Source organism: Meles meles, chromosome 15, assembly GCF_922984935.1.
Source record: "Meles meles chromosome 15, mMelMel3.1 paternal haplotype, whole genome shotgun sequence".
NCBI lineage: Eukaryota > Metazoa > Chordata > Mammalia > Carnivora > Mustelidae > Meles > Meles meles.
Window position 1 is genome coordinate 48,276,952 of NC_060080.1, and position 19,076 is coordinate 48,296,027.

The 19,076-nt window shown below is 36.3% G+C and overlaps 1 protein-coding gene across 1 annotated transcript; it reads right to left on the minus strand.

Moving 5' to 3' along the window:
* Positions 1 to 15,165: 15,165 nt before the first annotated feature.
* Positions 15,166 to 16,580, minus strand: LOC123925851 (dnaJ homolog subfamily A member 1). Its single transcript, XM_045979411.1, has one exon. It carries the CDS (start codon positions 16,515 to 16,517, stop codon positions 15,324 to 15,326), a length of 1,194 nt encoding a protein of 397 aa, XP_045835367.1. The 5' UTR covers positions 16,518 to 16,580; the 3' UTR covers positions 15,166 to 15,323.
* Positions 16,581 to 19,076: the final 2,496 nt, after the last annotated feature.

A 19,076-nucleotide genomic window follows, 5' to 3' on the forward strand; every position in this document is an offset into this window, starting at 1 on the left:
TTCTGTCATTATTCTTGCTTAAAAACACACCCATCACTTTGGGAGCAATTCACCTAACTGAGATCAATTTACATGGTGGCCCCTTCCTGTTGGGACAGAGTCTGACTCCTCTGTTGATCTCAGGAGAAAACCTGAACCTTATTGACCTACTTGGCTGTAATAACCAACCAAGAAACCCACACCTCCCGTGTCACAGCAGAAAAAGTCAAAGAAAGGCCAAAGACCACATCTTTTCCTATCACCTGAGAGTCAGTTTATTCTCAGTGATTCTTCGAGCCAGATTTATTTCTCCTCTGGGTTTCAACTGTCTCTTGGGTTTGAGCCATTGCTTATCTATACCAGACAAATCAATGATCTTTAAACTCTTTGGCTGGAAACATTGGCACTTAGTGAGTTAGTGTGAAATGGTCCTGCCTTAACATAACATTGTGAAACAAAGTGTTGCTTGTCGTATTTATAAGTTATTATTGTTTCCTGGTGCCACATTGTTATATATTCTTTACACTAAATTATATTATACTTGTACTTAGTAGAGTAGTATGACAGGCTGTTTTCCAAATTCAACTATGGTTCACTGGAAAATTTTGAGCTTTTAACTTCATAGCACTGTAAGTCTTTTCTCTCCATTCCTCTCCTTTGACCTATTTCTTTTGGCAAGGCAAAAATTAATTATAATTGTCAAGGCTTCCCTTATCATGGTCCAAGGTTGAGGTTCAGAGTTTTGAACCCCATAAGGACACTCCACATCCAAAGAGTGAATCTAAGTATATTTTCTACTCAATTACTATTTACTGATTGGACAAGTAAATGAATGAAATATTGAACATCTGTGACGATCGTGTCTTACTCTCTGCATAAGACAATTCTAAAAGTATTAGAATGGTTATGGAAGGACAACCAGAGTTCCACCTACTTGAGGATGCCTTTGCAGCTGTGAAAGAGAAAGGACAGAAGTCAACTTCAGGGCTCTTGTTCAGGCTCTGGTGAGGGACAAGGTAAGAGCTGATTTGGAATTACAACTACAGTATCTCCATCAAAACCGTGCTCTAGTCCCAAAGGGCACTCAGAAAATGTCCTTCCTGATTTTTTCTAACTTTTACTTTGTTTTCTATCTCTTAAGCATACCAAAATGAACAATGGAGAAACAAGTCTCACATATTCAGTCTACACTTGCCAATAAGTCTTGTATGTTTGTGCTTTACCTAGACATTTTTCCCCACGTCGGTTTACACATTAGAGTTCATCGGCTTGTATTTCAAGGGTTACTCAAGTGGAATAAGCTTCGGTTGGAGGACAGAGTTTTCCTAGGAATGAAAATACCTAGTTATGAAAAGTAGAAATGAAAAGTAGAAATGAAAACACCGACTTAATTGTTATCATAAGACCCCAGAGGCAACATGAAACAGAAAGGATGTGCCTAGAAAAAGTTGTTTGCTTTTGTTGAATAATAACCACTTTTAAAAAGCATTTTGTTTTATTTTGAGCTGAGGAAGTCTCGCTTTTCTCTTATCAGTGTGTTTAATATTTTATATAAATCAAATAAAATGTAGTGATTCTATAACCTTTTCTTTGAGAAAGCTGTTACTTGAATCCATACTTACTGAGTTTAACCCTGAGCACGGTGAACCCAGTTGTGAGGAAAGTATTCAGAAAATGTGAAATGACATTGTCGATTTCAGAGTCACGAGAGCAGGATTAGAAGAGCATTTTAAATACACGCACTGTACATCATGCTACTTTAGGAAAATATAATAATGCATCATCCCAGTGGAGGATATATTGCTGCTTCCTGTCTTATATCTTGAACTTTAATCACCTTTCAAAGGCCAGGGCTCCTTGCCTTCAGAAATTTGCAGCCAGTTAAGCTGCTGAATTAGTCTGTGGTCAGAATGAAAAGATGAAAGAATTGAATTATATTTTGCACTGTGGGACGTTATTGTTTTTTCCATCCTCCCTGTTAGCAGGAACATGCATTGGCTTTTGTAAATTAGAGTGAAATTTTGAAATAACTGCAATTCACTCCATGAGACGGACAAGTGAGAGATGCTGGAGAATGCTCATATACGTACACGCACAAAACATATTACGTGATCGCAATATGTTTTCATGTAGAAAATATTTCATTTACGCTCAATGTACATGGAAACACTTAAGAATATGGCAAAGTGTGAGTATGAGCGCTATTAAAAGATCAGCTCAATATCTTCTTGCTGAAAACCCACTGTGGTGTTGGCCTTGACATGACCTATAGAATTTTGTGTTGGCAGGAAACCAACTTTGAAATTTGTTCTGTAGCAAATCATCATGGCAATATACTTCCAGGAATTAAATCCTTTACATCGCATGGCAGTGTTGCCAAAGAGCATGTAGGGTCCCTTCTGATAGGAACCATGAAGGAGGCTTTGGCCAGAAACTCGAAGCCATATGTTAGTGCTGTCAAAAATGATATGGATCTGCTTACAAAAACCTTGCTCAGTGGCTTTGCCAGGAACCCTGTGGCAGTGTCCTGCCGGAAAGCCATTGCATGCATTATCACTGCCAGAAATTGATGCTGCCCTGGGATAATCTAACAGCACTAAAAACTCAACCTCTGGGTTTTGACTGCCAGACTTTAACTATTAACAGAGCCTGTGAGTGTATTACAGGGAAATAAGGCCTATTTGCCCTCTCTAGGGGTGAGGGTGGGCAGTCCTGTTGGCTTCAAATACTTGAAGTTAATTAGCTGTTTGGAAAGGATTCTTGGACAGGATTATATTAGTTATTTGTTTCCTGATGTTAATGGACTTTAGCTAATATTTTTCTAAGAAGAGACTTGAATGATAGTTTTATTTATAGAGGGAAAATAGACAGATAAAGGTAAAAATCAAGATATTTTATTTATGGTAGAGGAGTTGGTATATTATAAAATAGTCTAAATATCAGCTTAGTGTTTGCTGTACAAAAGCTAGAATAACAAGAGTCCCCAGCCTAGATATTTGTGGCACAGAACCAGTTGGTGATAAATAAGTCCCATACTCTGAAGTGTAGTCAGTATTACACATGGACGTTTTACTTTGAGATTAATAATCCGAGTGGAAAACACTCCAAGTAAGCCCATTTATATATTTGGCATATTTGGGATTCAAATTTTTTAAAAAAATTCAATTTTGAATTAATAAGCATGTTTACCAAAGTTGTGTAAAACTCTGCTGCACAAAGTATGGTTTGTGGGCTGATGCCAACTTCTGAACAGTTTTTAATTGGTCCACAGACAGATAAGTGCAGAGAATCAGGGGAAGTGCTTAGAAAATTTACAGCAATTTGATATTGCTGAAAATTTTTTATTTTGTTTTGTAAAATGTCAGTCTGAAATAGATTGGAGATTGATGAACAGAATCTCTACACCACAGGTCATTTGAATAGAGCCTGCCCTAGAGATGGCCCACTGGTCACTATTTCCTTGCCTTCTCATAATTAGACATGGCTAATCACAGACTTGATTTGACCATTCCTTTATTGCTGTTCATGTAGGCTCTATCCATCATTTTTCTATTATCAGTAACTCTGTTCGGCAAACTTTGTACATTAATGTTTGACTACCTTGAAATTTCTGTAGAGAAATGTTAATGCGTCAGTGAGTGACTCCAGTGTGAGCAGCTTCTTACTTAGGTCCAGGCTGGGGAACACAAAGCAGGAGATTATTTTGTAGAAACAGTGGAGTACTTGTATATAAGCTGCCTTACCTACTTGGTTGACCCCAGTTGAAGAATCAATATGTTATTTCTCTTATTAATAATAGATAAAAATTGATTCATGAAACTTCCTTGGGTCCTTAGTTTCATCAAGATAAAATGATGTCTATCATATGATCCCCCTGATATGAGGACATGGAGAAGCAACGTGGGGGGGTAGGGGGATAGGAGAAGAATAAATGAAACAAGATGGGATTGGGAGGGAGACAAACCATAAATGACTCTTAATCTCACAAAACAAACTGGGGGTTGCTGCGGGGAGGTGGGATTGGGAGAGGGGGAGCGGGCTATGGACATTGGGGAGGGGAGGCGAACCATAAGAGACTATGGACTCTGAAAAACAACCTGAGGGTTTTGAAGGGTCAGGGGTGGGAGGTTGGGGCAACCTGAGGGTTTTGAAGGGTCAGGGGTGGGAGGTTGGGGGAACAAGTGGTGGGTAATGGGGAGGGCACGTTTTGCATGGAGCACTGGGTGTTGTGCAAAAAGAATGAATACTGTTACGCTGAAAAAATAAATAAAATGGGAAAAAAAAAAGATAAAATGATGTCAGGTTCATGGTCACATGGTTTAATGATAATCGGTCCCATAATTTCTGTATCACCCATTATCTTTACCACTCAATTCTTAATAAATCTGGGCTAGACCATATATATTTTGTTTTCAAAATTAGCTGTCCTTAAGGATCTAGTATCTCTTTAAATCCAATAACTACTTTTAGAGAACCTAACATTAGCTGGATCCCATCCTGGGCCCTGGGACTACAGCTTGAAAAATGGTGGAGAACATCTCCATTGTCGGGGCACTCACTGAGTTGCAAAGGAGAAGAAATGTTAACAAATAACTACATATATTCATATATCAATGATGGAAGAAAAAAAGAGATGAAGTAACTGAATTTTAGCATAAGTAATGCACTAATATGCAGTTATTTAATATGATGAGATATATATATATACACACCTATATTTCCAGAATATAATTGTTTGGAGAAGAGCAGGTTTGGAGGGGGGTCTATTTTTGATTTTATGTTTTACTATTAACTTCTTGATTATTTTGAAATTTATTTTGATGCATAAAGTAAGGTAAAATGTGTTTTCCCCTTCCATAGACTTAGTCAATTATTTTGACACCGTTTATGGACAAACTTGAGTATTTGAAGCTAACCTAAAACACCACCCCATGTATAAACTAAATACTTACATACTCGGGTTTATTTCTAGGGTTTCTGTTTGATATACTTATCTGTTTGTCCAATCAGTGGTGAGTATCATATTACTTAAGTTATTTTGAGTGTAGATATAACTTTATATTCTTTAATATTAGCCTCCATATAAGCTTTACATTTCTTTTCCATTTTTTTTCAAATTCAAACCAAAATATTTTTCCCTGGAATGAATAAATTACACAAAATTATTTGAGAGAGAATTACCATATTTTTAAATTGAATCTGGAGGAATTTTAGAACAATTTTAATTTATATTAATATTTATAAATTTAAATTTCTAAAAGATGCATAATTAAGCCTTTGACTTGAATTAAATTTGAATTAAAGAAAACTAATTTAGGAATTACTTTCGTATTTATATTATTTAGTCTTTTTATTCAATACTAAGTTCATACAATATCCTAATTCATTAAAATCAATGAAGTATTGTCATTATATATATTATATTTATTATATATTTTAATATTATATATTAATATATATTAAATTTATTATGATTTTTCTAATGTGTTTTACATTTCTTGCTTTATACATTTCTTGTAATTGTACTTGGCATATTTATTTTCTATCAGGTATCTGTTATGTAAATATCTGTTGTTATTGGGTACACGATCTTTTAAAATTATCTGTCAGCAGTTAGATGACAATGATATGCCTGGTAAATATTGCAATAAAGAAATGTTTTTCTTTATTTGTTGTGGGAAATAAAGTTGTGGGAAAGTTTATACATTAAGACCCTTTCTCCTCCTTCTTTTTCTTTTATCTTTTTCCAATATGAACATCTTTTCCCTTAAAAGTTGGTATCTGGCCATCTCCCTTTCTGCTCTTTTCCTCTGGCTTTAGATGTGTGGTTTCATATTTGATCTATTGTCTTTCATTCCTAGAGCCATTTTATCTCTTCACAAGGAGCCAGAGAAAAAATTCTGCTTCCCCTTTGAACACTAGATTTAAAAATTAGATAAACCATTATTAGCACAACCTCACAGCATGGGCCTGGATGAGAGGCACCGTATTTAACAGATGAGAGCAAATTAGTTCAGGGCCTTAAGAACAGGTCTCCAAAATGTTGAAAATTTTAAGACACATTATTTCAGCCTCAGTTTACAATTAAACAATCAGTTTAATTGTTTTAATACAACCTGCAACCTCATCTATTACTGAGATATAGTAGTGTAGCCAAAGAACCAACAGGAATAAGTTATATACCATCCCCAAATAGCTTTCTGTTTATTCCCTCAAGTATATGGTGTATGACAGCGTTTTTCAAATGTAGTGTAGAGTTCTAGCAATTCCAAAATCTGTATAGCTGAAAATCAAGTGATTCAGGTTTGCTTTGTGTTCCTACTTTTTGAAAACCAAATGATTTTATTTTATTTTATACTATTTTATTTTATTTTATAATATTACTTGGGGTCATTTCTATATGCTACGAATTGTCTCTATTACTAAAGATACCATGGTGACCACACCAGAATATCGGCTAGTTGAGTTTATATTTGGAGGGTAGATTGTAAGTACGTAAACACATACCTATTTCGGGTAATAAGTATCTCAAAAATAATAAAACAGGGCAGGGAGGTTAGAGTGATCACTAGGGTGTTGCTACTTCGGCTAAGATTGTCATAAGAGGTCTCTCTGAAAAGGTGGCCTATAAGGAAATATTGAAATGGAAGACTGTTAAGCCAAGAGTATCGGAGAGAGAGGACAGAGCAAATGCAAAGAACTAAAGGTAGGTCTTAGCTTGGCCTCCTCTAGGGACTGGAAAAGAAACTTGTATTTCTGGAGCACTCAGAAGAGGAGGAAATTGACAAGAGCTCACATAGCTAGCCTGGAACTTTGTCTATTGTGTAGGATAGCACTGACATTAAATATTGGTTTCCCTCACAAAGATCATGCCCTGTTTGGGCACCTGGATGGCTCAGTGGGTTAAAGCCTCTGCCTTCGGCTCAGGTCATGGTCTCAGGGTCCTGGGATCAAGCCCCGCATCGGGCTCTCTGCTCAGCAGGGAGCCTGCTTCCTCCTCTCTCTCTCTGCCTGCCTCTCTGCCTACTTGTGATCTCTGTCTGTCAAATAAATAAATAATCTTAAAAAAAAAAACAACCTTAAAAAAAAAAAAAAAAGATCATGCCCTGTCAATGACAGTATCCTGTTGCCTACCTAGTAAATGGTAGCTATTCAATAAATGTGACTTGAAATAATATCATTTCTTAAAAGGAAACTATATCTTTAATTATAGATACTGTTTTAAAACATAGAGGTGGAAAAAGTAAAACTGAAAGTCGCTTATGAGTGCTGTTTTTTTCTGTGCAGCAAAATACATGTCTCAGAAGCTGATTTTTTTCCCCTCTTTTTTTTTCCCACAAATTCTAGGAAATTAAATGTAATTAACTCTCGATAAGAGTTTTCCATTTGACTAGAAGAAAGTCCTGACAAACAAAATTAAATTTCCTTTAAAAATTAATTGTTTCATAAAGCAAAACTTAAACATTACGGAGTGTTCTTATTTCCAAGAATAATGAGTCACATTTTTATGCTGTTAAAAGCTACTGAACAACTGTAGTGTTTGGAAATTTCAAGAACATCATTTGCATACAATTTATGACTTTCCTCTTTTTTACCCTACTCCCATTATGGATTTTTTTTTTCCTCTTTACTTCTCAAAGTCTGAGTCTGAGTCTTTTTATGTGTTGGATAATTTATCTCTCTTTCTCTCTCTCTCTCTCTTTTTTTAAGATTTTCTTTATGAGGAAGAGAGAGAGAGATCATGAGCAGAGGGAGTGGGGAAGGAGAGGGAAAAGTAGGCTTCCCGCTGACCAGGGAGCCTGATGTGGAACTGGATCTCAGGACCCCAGAATCATGACCTTAGCGCTTACACTTACTAAGGGAATGTTTCATCATAACTAGTACCATTGCCTTCACCGCCTCCATGAATATTACTGGTTTCTGGGACCGGCCCTCACACCCGCTGTGCCAGTAGTAATATGGGGAAATGCTCCCACATGGTCTGCTACCAGGGAGCTTCCCTGGAGTACGCAGCCTGGTTCCGGATGCTCAGCCCCTCTGCTGACCTTCTTCAATATTCACCTTCATAAGGGCCAATGCTAGGCCCCCAAGATCCTGCTCTAGTCTCAAAGTCTGCATGTGTTCTGAAAAACCGGTGGCTCTGATGTACTGATTACAAAATACTTGAAATATGCCCCTGCTTCTATGAACCAAACACCCATAGTAGTAGGCAATGTGCTAAGCACTTTAACTGTATATTATCTTATGGTAAGAAAAAACTCAACATCTCTGTGTAGTTGGTATTCTCCCCATTTTATGGATGGGAAAACTGAAACTTATAAGATATGAAGTAACTCGCCCAAGAACACATTACCAGTACTGGCTTGGCTAAAATTAACCCAGGACTATGTGTTTTGAACATGTGGGTTATCAACCCTGGTTTTGCATTTCTCTAGTATTAGAAGTTATATGGGTTCCTGTAGTGCATGCATGTATCATTTTTATCTGAGATAAAGGGAAAAGTCAAAATGTTTTTACTAGCCTGAAATCTACTGGATGCGGGAGGGACTTTCTGGGGAAGGCTAATACCCATAGGGAAGAACATTTCATGATTAGCCCTCAAGGTCTACTGGTAAAATATTTGCTTCCATTCTGATCTCTATTTAGAGATTTTAATGTTTACTGGAGAAATATTTCTATGAAGGACACACAATTTTTCCCCTGAATTAAAAGCTGAGTAAGACTATTACCAGGTCACTTTGTTCTTCTCATGTCTGTTAATAAATATACCTAAAAAAAAAAAAGTGTTAGGATGTTGTCCAGGTCATAGATCTTAAACATCAAGGAATACTTGAATTCCTGTTAACACCACTATGCTGGGGTCAAAGAAGAGTAAAAAGATACCCTTGGGATTCCCTAAGGTACATGTGTTTAGGTTCATGAGTAACAAGTAACATAAGACCACCGCAACCCTGAACAGAGAACCTGTTAGAACTGAGGTTCAGATCTGTTAGAACTGAGCTGTGAAAGATCCCACTATAGACAGATTGCTGACCATTTGATGTGCTGGGTGAGAATAAAAGTAATCTTCAGCTTTTACTAGAGAAGAGAAATAGTACATCTATTTCATAGCTAGTTTCAGAATTAAGTCACAGAATTAGTGTACCATATGTATGTGTTTTCTTGCTTTCCATGTATGTGCATGGATGTGTGACTGTGTGTGTATATCTGTGTGTGTCTGTGTTGAGAGACAGAGAAAATATTTCAGTTTCCCTCATTTTACCCATTGTTCAATATAACGGGTTTGGCTATTTTTATGACTTAGTAGTTTGCCTATATACAGACGGTATTCAGGAAGAAGAAAGGAAACACTACTCTCGGTAGATCATGTGACGTGGTATGTAACACGACTTTGGATGTCTCTTTCAAGGTTATGAGGTGAGCTGTTTTGCTTGCAATACATGATAGTCGCATTATGGTAGGCAAGACCATCGTTTTGAAGTGCAAGAAACATATACATTAATATTGAACAATCAAATTTCGAGATTGTAGGTAATATTAATCATTTTTACCAGTCCATTATTGGAATATCATCACATGTTTGGGAACTTCCTGTGTGTTTGTCTTGATAGGAACTAGGATCCTCTGTTTCCTATAGAACCTTAGAAGTCAGCCTCTCTTACAGCAAAAGGGCAGATAAAGGATGTAAGCCCTAAGTTTTAAGCCCATACACTCTGACCTTGAAGTGGGAGTTTGCAGTTCATAGAAATGGGAATAGACTCCATTTTGGTGACAATGGTGTTGGCAGTAATATCAGTTTTCCAGATGTAGTAGTACACATGGTGATATCCTATATTCTGTGCATCAGCATCAGTAGGGCAAACTAGAACATCCAGCATTCTGCAGTAATGGCAGTGGATAGACCTCATATTGTATAGTTGCCCTTGGTCCAGTTGTTTCCCAAGTGTGATCTCAAGGATGGGTGGTCATTCTGTGGGTGATTTAATATCCTTTCATTAAATTCCAGGTTTTTTTTCCTATTGCTTACAATTAAAAACTCTGGATGATATGTTGGATTTTCCTATTGCAGTTGGTCATTTTAGTGTAGATGTGGCAAGATGATGTCATATTAAACACATTGACTCTGATTTTCATCATGGACAGGGATTTCCTGTTATCTTCTCACTTCAAATTTTTATTGGAATTCCAAATACATCATTAATGAATTCTCTTAAAAATATGGCAGTCTCCAGCTAAAGTTGAAAAGTCAATTCTGATAACATGAAACCAGTCCAAACTGTTGCTTTATTGTTTTGTTTTGTTTTTTTTTTTTCCCAGTGACCATAATGTTTAAGTCTCTTTCCCCCTTAATTTAAATTCCCTAGTTCAGTTTCAAATAACATCCTGATGAAAATAATTTTTCTTCTTATATAGTTGAGGCTTTCAGGTATAATGAAACTGATTTTTAGTGTGTGCAGTGGAAGTTTCCAATTAATGAGATTAAAGAATCTGAGCTTTCACCTCTTTCTCTTAACTAGATTTCACAATGATTTTTAAAGGTTAGCTCATCACTGCTTCAGGGATCCATGTTTTAGGTCTATTGTCATCTCATTACTGAAGTAGATTTCATTATATCCAGACTCATTATGAGTTCCAAAATACTATGCTGTCTTCAATTCCTTCCTAACATCTGGGGTGCTATAATTGTTCATTAAACAGCCACCTCTGAAAAGCTTGCACTTTATTAAGGAGCACATTAATCTGCTTGCTTGGGGCTCTGAAAAATTGTGTGTTAATATCGGTTGACCTTGCTTTTCCTGTTGTATATTTTCAGCAATTTGCACCCATAATGATGACACGGTCATCAAATTCTGCTACTGCTTTCTTAATATCAGAGATCTCTTTACTGGAAAAATGTTTGCTATTCATCACTGGACTTTTTTTTCATTTTTCTAAAAAGAAATGTTGGCTTCTTATTTAGAGCACTAAGACAATTTTTAATAGTGTCCTGAGAAAATTATTTTCAGTGTCTTTCTCCAAGGATTTAGTGGCTGGTATGTTTCCTACTCTGAGGAAATATTTACCTAGAATAAGTCTGTTTAATTAAACTGAATAGGAAGGGGGTCAGTTCTGAGGATAACCTGATTTGAAAACCATCCCATTCCTTTTTAAGGACTTCTGTTGTTAGTTTTTATTACAAAATTACACATTTATTAAAAAGAACTAAATCTTGGAAAATGCAAATAAGCAAACTGAAGGAAATAAAAATCACCCACAATTCCGAGTGATAGCGAGAAGTGACATTTTGTTCTCTTTCTAGCCTTCACCTAATCACAGACTTAGTCATCCATTCAACAAATGTTTTTTGAGTGCATACTAATGCCAGGTTGAAGTCCTGGCAACACAGTAGTGAACAAAACATATTTTTAAAAGAACTCTGTCCTTTATAGGATATATAATAAATTTGAGAAACAGACAAACACACGCAACATCCTAATACATACTCTGTTAACAATACGCATGTTCACAATTTTAATGTCATAAAATATTTAAAATGGGTTTCTAAAACTGAAGTGAAATACGTGTAACTGAAAAAAATCAACCATTTCAGAGTATACAATTCAGTGGCACTTGATACATTCACAATACTGTGCAGCCACAACCTCTGCCTTGGTCCAAAATGTTTTCATCAACTCAAAAGAAAAACTTCCTATCAATTAAGCAGTCACTTCCTATTCCCCACCCCTTCGTCTCTGGAAAACCCTTAGCTGTTTTCTGTCTTGATATTTCTGAATATTCTTAATATTTCATATAATGTAATTACACAGTATGTTACTCTTGTATCTGACTTCTTTTTCTCCCAACTAGCATAATGATTTTTTTTTAAAAAGATTTTATTTATTTATTTGACAGACAGAGATCACAAATAGGCAAAGAGATCACAAAGAGGCAGGCAGAAAGAGAGATCACAAGTAGGCAGAGAGACAGGCAGAGAGAGAGGGAGAAGCAGGCTCCCTGCTGAGCAGAGATCCTAATGTGGGCCTTGATCCCAGGACCCTGAGATCATGACCTGAGCTGAAGGCAGATGCTTAACCCACTGAGCCACCCAGGTGTCCCAGCATAATGCTTTTGAGGTACATCCATGTATTAACACGTATCATTACTTCATTTTTTTTCTGTGCTGAAAACCTTCCATTGTATGTATACATCACATTTTGTTCATCTGTTCAATAAGGTGACATTTGGGTTGCTACTTCCTAGTTACTGCAAATAATTATGTGCAAGTTAATGTTCGAGTACTTATTCTATTTTTAGGGATATATATCTAAGAATAGGATTGCTGGGTCATATAGTAATTCTATATCTAACTTTTTGAGGAACTACCAAACTGTTTTGTTAGTGGCTGTACTATTTTATACACCCACCAGCAATATACAAAGGTTTTGATCTCTGAATACTTGCTAGTTTCAATTTTAAAAAACTGTAGTTATCCTAGTGAGTGTGATGTGATATCTCATTGTGATTTGATTTGCAGTCCCCTATTGATTGCTAATACTGAACATTTTTTCATGTGCCACGGGCTATTGTAGATCTTCTTTGGAGACATGTCTAAGTCTTTTCCCCCATTTTTTGAGCTGTCTCTTTTGTTGTGGAGTTATAAGGCCTCTTTTTGTATTCCACATACTAGACCTTTATCAGATATGTGCTTTGCAAATATTTCCTCCCATTCTATAGGGTGTTTTTCCACTTTCTTGATGATGTCATTGGATGCATAAAAATTTTAATTTTGATGAAGTGCAATTTATTTCTTTCTTTTGTTGCCCAGGCTTTGGTGTCGCATCTAAGAATCCATTGCCAAATCTAAGGACATGAAGATTTACCCCTATGTTCTCTTCTAAGAGTTTCATAGTTTCATCTCCTATATTTAGGTATTGACTTATTTTGAAGAATTTTTTTTTTTGTATATGATATAAAGTAGGAATTCAACCTCATTCTTATTTCTCTTGTAAAGCCTTACTATACTCATTTTTTGAAGGGGAATTTTGCTGGATATAGAAATCTTGGCTGACAGTTTGTTCTTTCAACAATTTAAAACTGTCTTCTCACTTTCTTCTGTTAATCTGATGGAGGACCACTGTATATAATGAGTCACTTCTCTCCTGCTGTTTTCAGGATTCTCATTTTGTCTTTGGCTTTTGACAATCTGATTTTGACATGTTTTGGTGTGGATTTTTTTAGTTTATTCTTGCTGGAATTTATTGAGCTTCTTTAATGTGAGGTTTACAAACTATGGGGAGTTTTTAGACACTATTTTTTCAGATATTCTCTCTGCCCCATTCTCTCTTCCCTCTCTTTCTGGGATCCATTATGTATATGTTAGTATGACTAATTATGTTCCACAGGTCTCCTTAGGCTCTGTTCATTTTTCTTTCTTTATTTTTTTCCTGCTCCTCGACTAGATCTTTTCAATTGACTTATCTTCAGGTTTGCTGACTTTCTTTTGTTTGTTCACATCTGCTATTAAAACCACCTTGTGAGTTTTTCATTTTAGTTACTATAGCTTTCAGTTCCAAAATTTCTGTGTGGTTCCTTAACCATTTTTAAATGTAGAGTTCAGTGGTATTAAGCACATTCATGTTGTGCAATAATCACCACCATTCATCTAGCTCACTCATCTTATCAAAATGAAACTCTATATCCATTAAAAAATAACTTCTCATGATCTCCCCATAGCCCCTCTTAATCAACATTCCATTAGTTGTCTCTATGATTATGGGTACTCTAAGTATAAGAGGAATCATATGGTGTTTGTCTTTTTTGTGATTAGCTTATTTCACTTAGCATAATGTCCTCAAGGTTCATCCATGATGTAGCATGTCAGCATTTTCATACTTTTTCAGGCTGAATAATATTCCATTTTATGTATATACCACATTTTCTTATCCATTCACCCATCAATGGATGTTTGAGTTGCTTCCACATTTTTAACTACTGTGAATAATGCTACTATGAACATGTGTGTACAAATATCTACTCAAGACTCTGCTTTTAATTCTTTTGGGTATGTACCCAGAATGTAATTGCTAGATCATATGTTAACTCTATTTTTAATTTTTGAAGAAACTGTCGTACTGTTTTCCACAGTGGCTATATCATTTTACATTCCTACCAACAGTATCAAGGATTCTAATTTCTCCACATGCTTGCCAACAGTTGCCATTTTATTTTATTTTATTTTACCTTTTTTTTTTTTTTTGATAGGAGTCTTCACAATGGGTAGGAGGTAATATTTCATTCTAGATTCAATTTGAATTTCCCTTTGATTTACATTTCCCTAACTATTAGTGATGTTGAACATCTTTTCATGTGCTTATTGGACTTTTGTTTCTTTGCTCATTTTTTAGTTGGGTGGTTTTATTGTTGAGTTTTAGGTGTTCTCTCTATTTTATAGGTATTAATCCTTATCAGATATATAATTTGCAGATACTTTCTCACATCTGGGATTTGTCTTTTACTCTGTTGATATTGTCTTTTGGTGCACAAAATTTTTAAGTTTCTATGAATTCCCAATTTGTCTATTTTTCCTTTTGTTGCCTGTGCTTTTGGTGCCATATCCAAAAATCATTGCTAAATCCAGCCTTATGTAGCTTTTTGCCTTAGTTTTCTTCCAATAGTTGTATAGTTTTACTTCTTAGATTTAGACCTTTGATTCATATTAAAGTAATTTTTATATATGACATTAGGACAGGGTCCAACTTCATTCCTTTGCTTGTGGATAACCAGTTTTCCTATGACCATTTGTTGAAGAGACTGTCCTTTTCCCCATTGAATGGTCTTCATGTCCTTGTTAAATATACCATTTAACCACATATGCAGCATGAGTTTATTTCTAGGCTTCCTATTCTATTGTTTTTCCATACATTTGTCTTTATGCCAGTACCACTTTTTTTTTTTATTACTTTATAGCTTTATAGTAAGTGTTGAAATCAGGAATTCTGAGTCTTCCAACTTTGTTCCTTTCAAGATTCCTTTTCAAGATTATTTTGGCTATTCAATGTCCATTGAGGTTTCATATAAATTTTAGGATGAGTTTTTCTATTTCTGCAAAAAAAAAGATCATTGGATTTATATAGGGATTGCATTGATTCTGTAAATCTCTTTGTGTAGTATCAACTATTTTTTTTTTTTTTTTTTTTTTTTTTTTCAGAGCTTTTATATTTGAGTTTATTCTTCATTTAACTTTTAAAACACTACTATAGTTGAATATTAAAACAAAAACAATAGCAAGTAGTGAGCTATGATTATAGTCCTTCACTCATTCACTACTGCACATAAAATGCCAGCAGTGTTATTCACTGGCCCCATTAAGAGGTCTGACACTGAACACCACCCCTGGGATGATGTTCATCATCCTCATATGCTTCCCCATTGTAATGGCGCCGTCTTTCCTGATTTGGATCAAAGTCCACCAGTTCTACCTGGTCCATTTCATCAGTCTCTTCTACTTCCTTCCTCTCAGGTAGGAGTTTTTCCAGCAAAGAGAGTTTATCAGGAGACAGAAAGCCATTCTCAGGAAAGTTTACCTTAAATTCGATGATGAGGCGACCCTTCTCATATGGTCTACGATAAATTGGCATGCCTTCATTTAGCACACACTTGATATCTCCATGCTTGACAATTTGACCTGGATGAGAGGTGATGACAATGGTTCGGTTGTCAAGAGTAGATATTGGCTTCTGAAAACCGCACAGTGCTTCAACCAGCTGTATGTCCATACACATGAAAAGGTCTTCTCCTCGCCGAGTAAAAACAGCATGGTCCTTCTGATCTAAAACAATGATAATATCTCCTGGTTCCAGTCCTGGTTCTTGGTCTCCTTCACCATGGAATGTTATCTTCTGGCCATCTTTCATGCCTTTGTCAATATGAACTTCTAGAATCTTCTTCTCTCGAACTATCTTCCTTCCATTGCAGCTTTTACATCTATCTTTAGGACTGATCCGTTCCCCATGGCCCTGGCACTCCATGCACACAGACTGAATTTGCTGAACCATGCCAGGTCCTATCTGATGAATTCTTATTTGCATTCCAGTACCTCGACAATTGGGACAACACTCAACTGCTCCTTTCTTACCACCTCGGCCTTCACATTTATCGCAAATCACATTCTTCTGCAGTGCTAGTTTTCTTGTTGCACCATTGTATAAATCTTCTAAGGTTACTGAGAGCTGATGCACAACATTTTTACCTCTCCTTTCTCTCTGCATTCTTCCTCCTCCTCCAAAAAACATATCAAAGATGTCCATGGGGGAGCCAAAACCACCACCAGCTCCACCTTCTTTAATTGCCTGTTCACCTCCTTTGTCATATAATTCCCTTTTCTTTGCATCAGAGAGTACTTCATAAGCTTGAGAAATCTGTTTAAACTTCTCTCCTTCATTTGGATTCTTATCAGGGTGGTACTTCAAGGCCAGTTTCCTGTAGGCCTTTTTCAGTTCTTCTTGGGTGGCATTGGGTTTGACCCCCAAAACATCATAGTAAGTGGTTTCTTTCACCATTTTCTACAGCCGGTGAGAGGGCCGAGGCCGATGTGGGGGAGCGGGAAGGAGCGCGTTGCTGGGCGCAGCTCAGTATCAACTATTTTTTAAAAATATTTTATTTATTTATTTTAGAGAGAGGGAGTGAGCACATGTGGTGAATAGGGACAGAGGGAGAGGGAGAAACAGATCTCCCTCTGAGCAGGAACCCCTTCTCAGGGCTCAATCCCAGGACCCTGGAATCATGTCCTGAGCTGAAGGAAGATGCTTAACTGACTGAGCCATCCTGATGTCTCTAGTATCAACATTTTAACAATATTAATCTTCCAATCCATGAGCATGAAATGTGTTCCTATTTATTTATGTGTTCTTTAATTTCTTTCAGCAATGTTTTGCACTGAAAGGTTAGGGTTTTCTCAGGTCTTTTATGAGCACGTGCTTTGCCCTAGAGTATATATGCTTTTAAAATTGTCTAGTATATATGAGTTCTTTGGAACTCAAAACACACACACACACACACACACACACACACACACAAAATAAAACCTCTCTCCCTAACTTTTACTCCCAGGATTTAGATGTTTTATTATTTGCCATAACTATAATCTTTACCCACAGGCCACAAGTTGTTCATTTGCATTGCAATGGCTTTGTGGAATGTCTACCCCTTTCCCACTCTGGTGTTCTTTGTTAGGCAAAATAAAGTCACACACTTTGTGTCAGTCTTCAGGTAGTTTCCGGAAACGTTAGAACACATAAACACAATTCTTTGGGAATAAGGCATGTCTGCCCACTGTGAAACCGCAGACAAGAATTCCATGCTGGAAAGTAGGCTGCCATCTTCAAGACTATTAGCCCCAAGGAGCAGATGGTATAAATGCAAGAAAAAACACCGCAACTTTTTACTGTTTTTAAGTTGTATTTTTTCTTGGTTCAGTGTTTACTTGATTGCTATAAGCTTTTGACTATTTTCCACAGTTCTGACACAGTTGATTCTTACAGTTTTTGCTTGATTTTTCAATGTTCCTTTGGATGGATGGACCTCTGGAGCTACCCACTGTGCCAATTTTGCTAATGTCCTCATCTAAAATATTCTTTTTTGATAACTGCAATTATCTCTTCAATGAATGTTTGAACTACATGTAAGTAATAGGTGGTTAATTTATCCTTATTTAGGTAGTTTCTAATTTTTTGAGAAGAGCATGGGAAGCTCATCTAACCTATCCAGATTGACATGTCTGGATTCAAATGTTTACTCTTCCACTTCTACTTACAGGACAAGCGTCTTTAAAAATCTTTAGATCACAATCTTAGTTCCTGAGAAAGGGGTATGTTCATTCAGACTTCCTTCAGTTTTTGTCAGTTTAAATAAAAAATGTATCCAAAAATGGTTAATTCCATGCTTAGTGCATTTTAGGTGTTCTAAAAATGGTATCGAAAATAATTGCCTCAATACGTCTTTGCTTATAGGTATGATTACTTCTTTAGCATAAGTTTCTAGAAGAAAAACTGCTGAAATAAATAACATGTACATTGTTTAGCATTTGAATTAATATCAACAAATTGTGCTTTAAAAGCAATTGTGCCACATTACTCATCTTTTGTGAAAAGGTCTTGTTTTTTGCTTTTTTACCAGCCCACCGCCTCGTTCTGCTGTACTCACACTAGAGGAAGAACATAGAAAACGTCAATTTCCACAGAATTCCTTCTCTATTCACTTGGACTTACAGTACCATCTTAGACAACTTCTCTCTTACTTCTTCTTGGTTTAGTAGTGACAACTCAATTTTGTTTAGTTGTTTCTGCCCAAATGTAGAAAGTTACTAAAGCATGGATGTATGGATAAAGAGCCTCTCCAGACTGTTATGGACATCATCTCAGAGTAAACAGGTGGTTCTCTATTTCCCGATGATTTTAGGACATGTATTTCTGAGACATAAACATGTAGAGAGAGATATCACACATCCCTAGGAGTTACAATATAGTTGAACATCAATCTGAGAGACTTTTTTTAGTCAATATTTCATTATAAAAATGTTTAAACATACAACCTCAGGACACTGTTGATACTAAAAGGATATTGCCTCTGGAAAACTGTGACAGATTGTTACACTACACACACTTGGTTATCTCCTTGATTTACTCTTCAGTGTGGGTCCATCAATCAAGAGTCTGGCACTTGGTTGTCAGTCACTCTCAATTCTTTCTTTCTTTCTTTTTTTTTTTTGAGGAGAGGTATGCACTTTCATAATTATTTTTGTTGGGAAGTGATATGAGGCTACACGATATAGTCAACTCTAAGTCATCTCTTTTCTGACATATAGGACAATGCTAGTGAGTTTCATCATGGTTCAACATACCTGTTGCCCCTTTGTAAGCATTGTCCTTTGTAGTGGTATACACTCTTTGGAGTATAATCTCAGCTCTCTTAGTCTCAAGCGTGAACACATGACTTACTTTGGCCGATCAATTATTAATGAGGTTTTTTTTTTTTAAGATTTTATTTATTCATTTGACAGAGAGATCACAAGTAGGCAGAGAGGCAGGCAGAGAGAGAGGAGGAAGCAGGCTCCCTGCGGA

Coding starts and splice junctions, on each gene's coding strand:
- LOC123925851 (XM_045979411.1), bottom strand. CDS start 16,517: ATGGTGAAAGAAACCACTTACTATGATGTTTTGGGGGTCAAACCCAAT.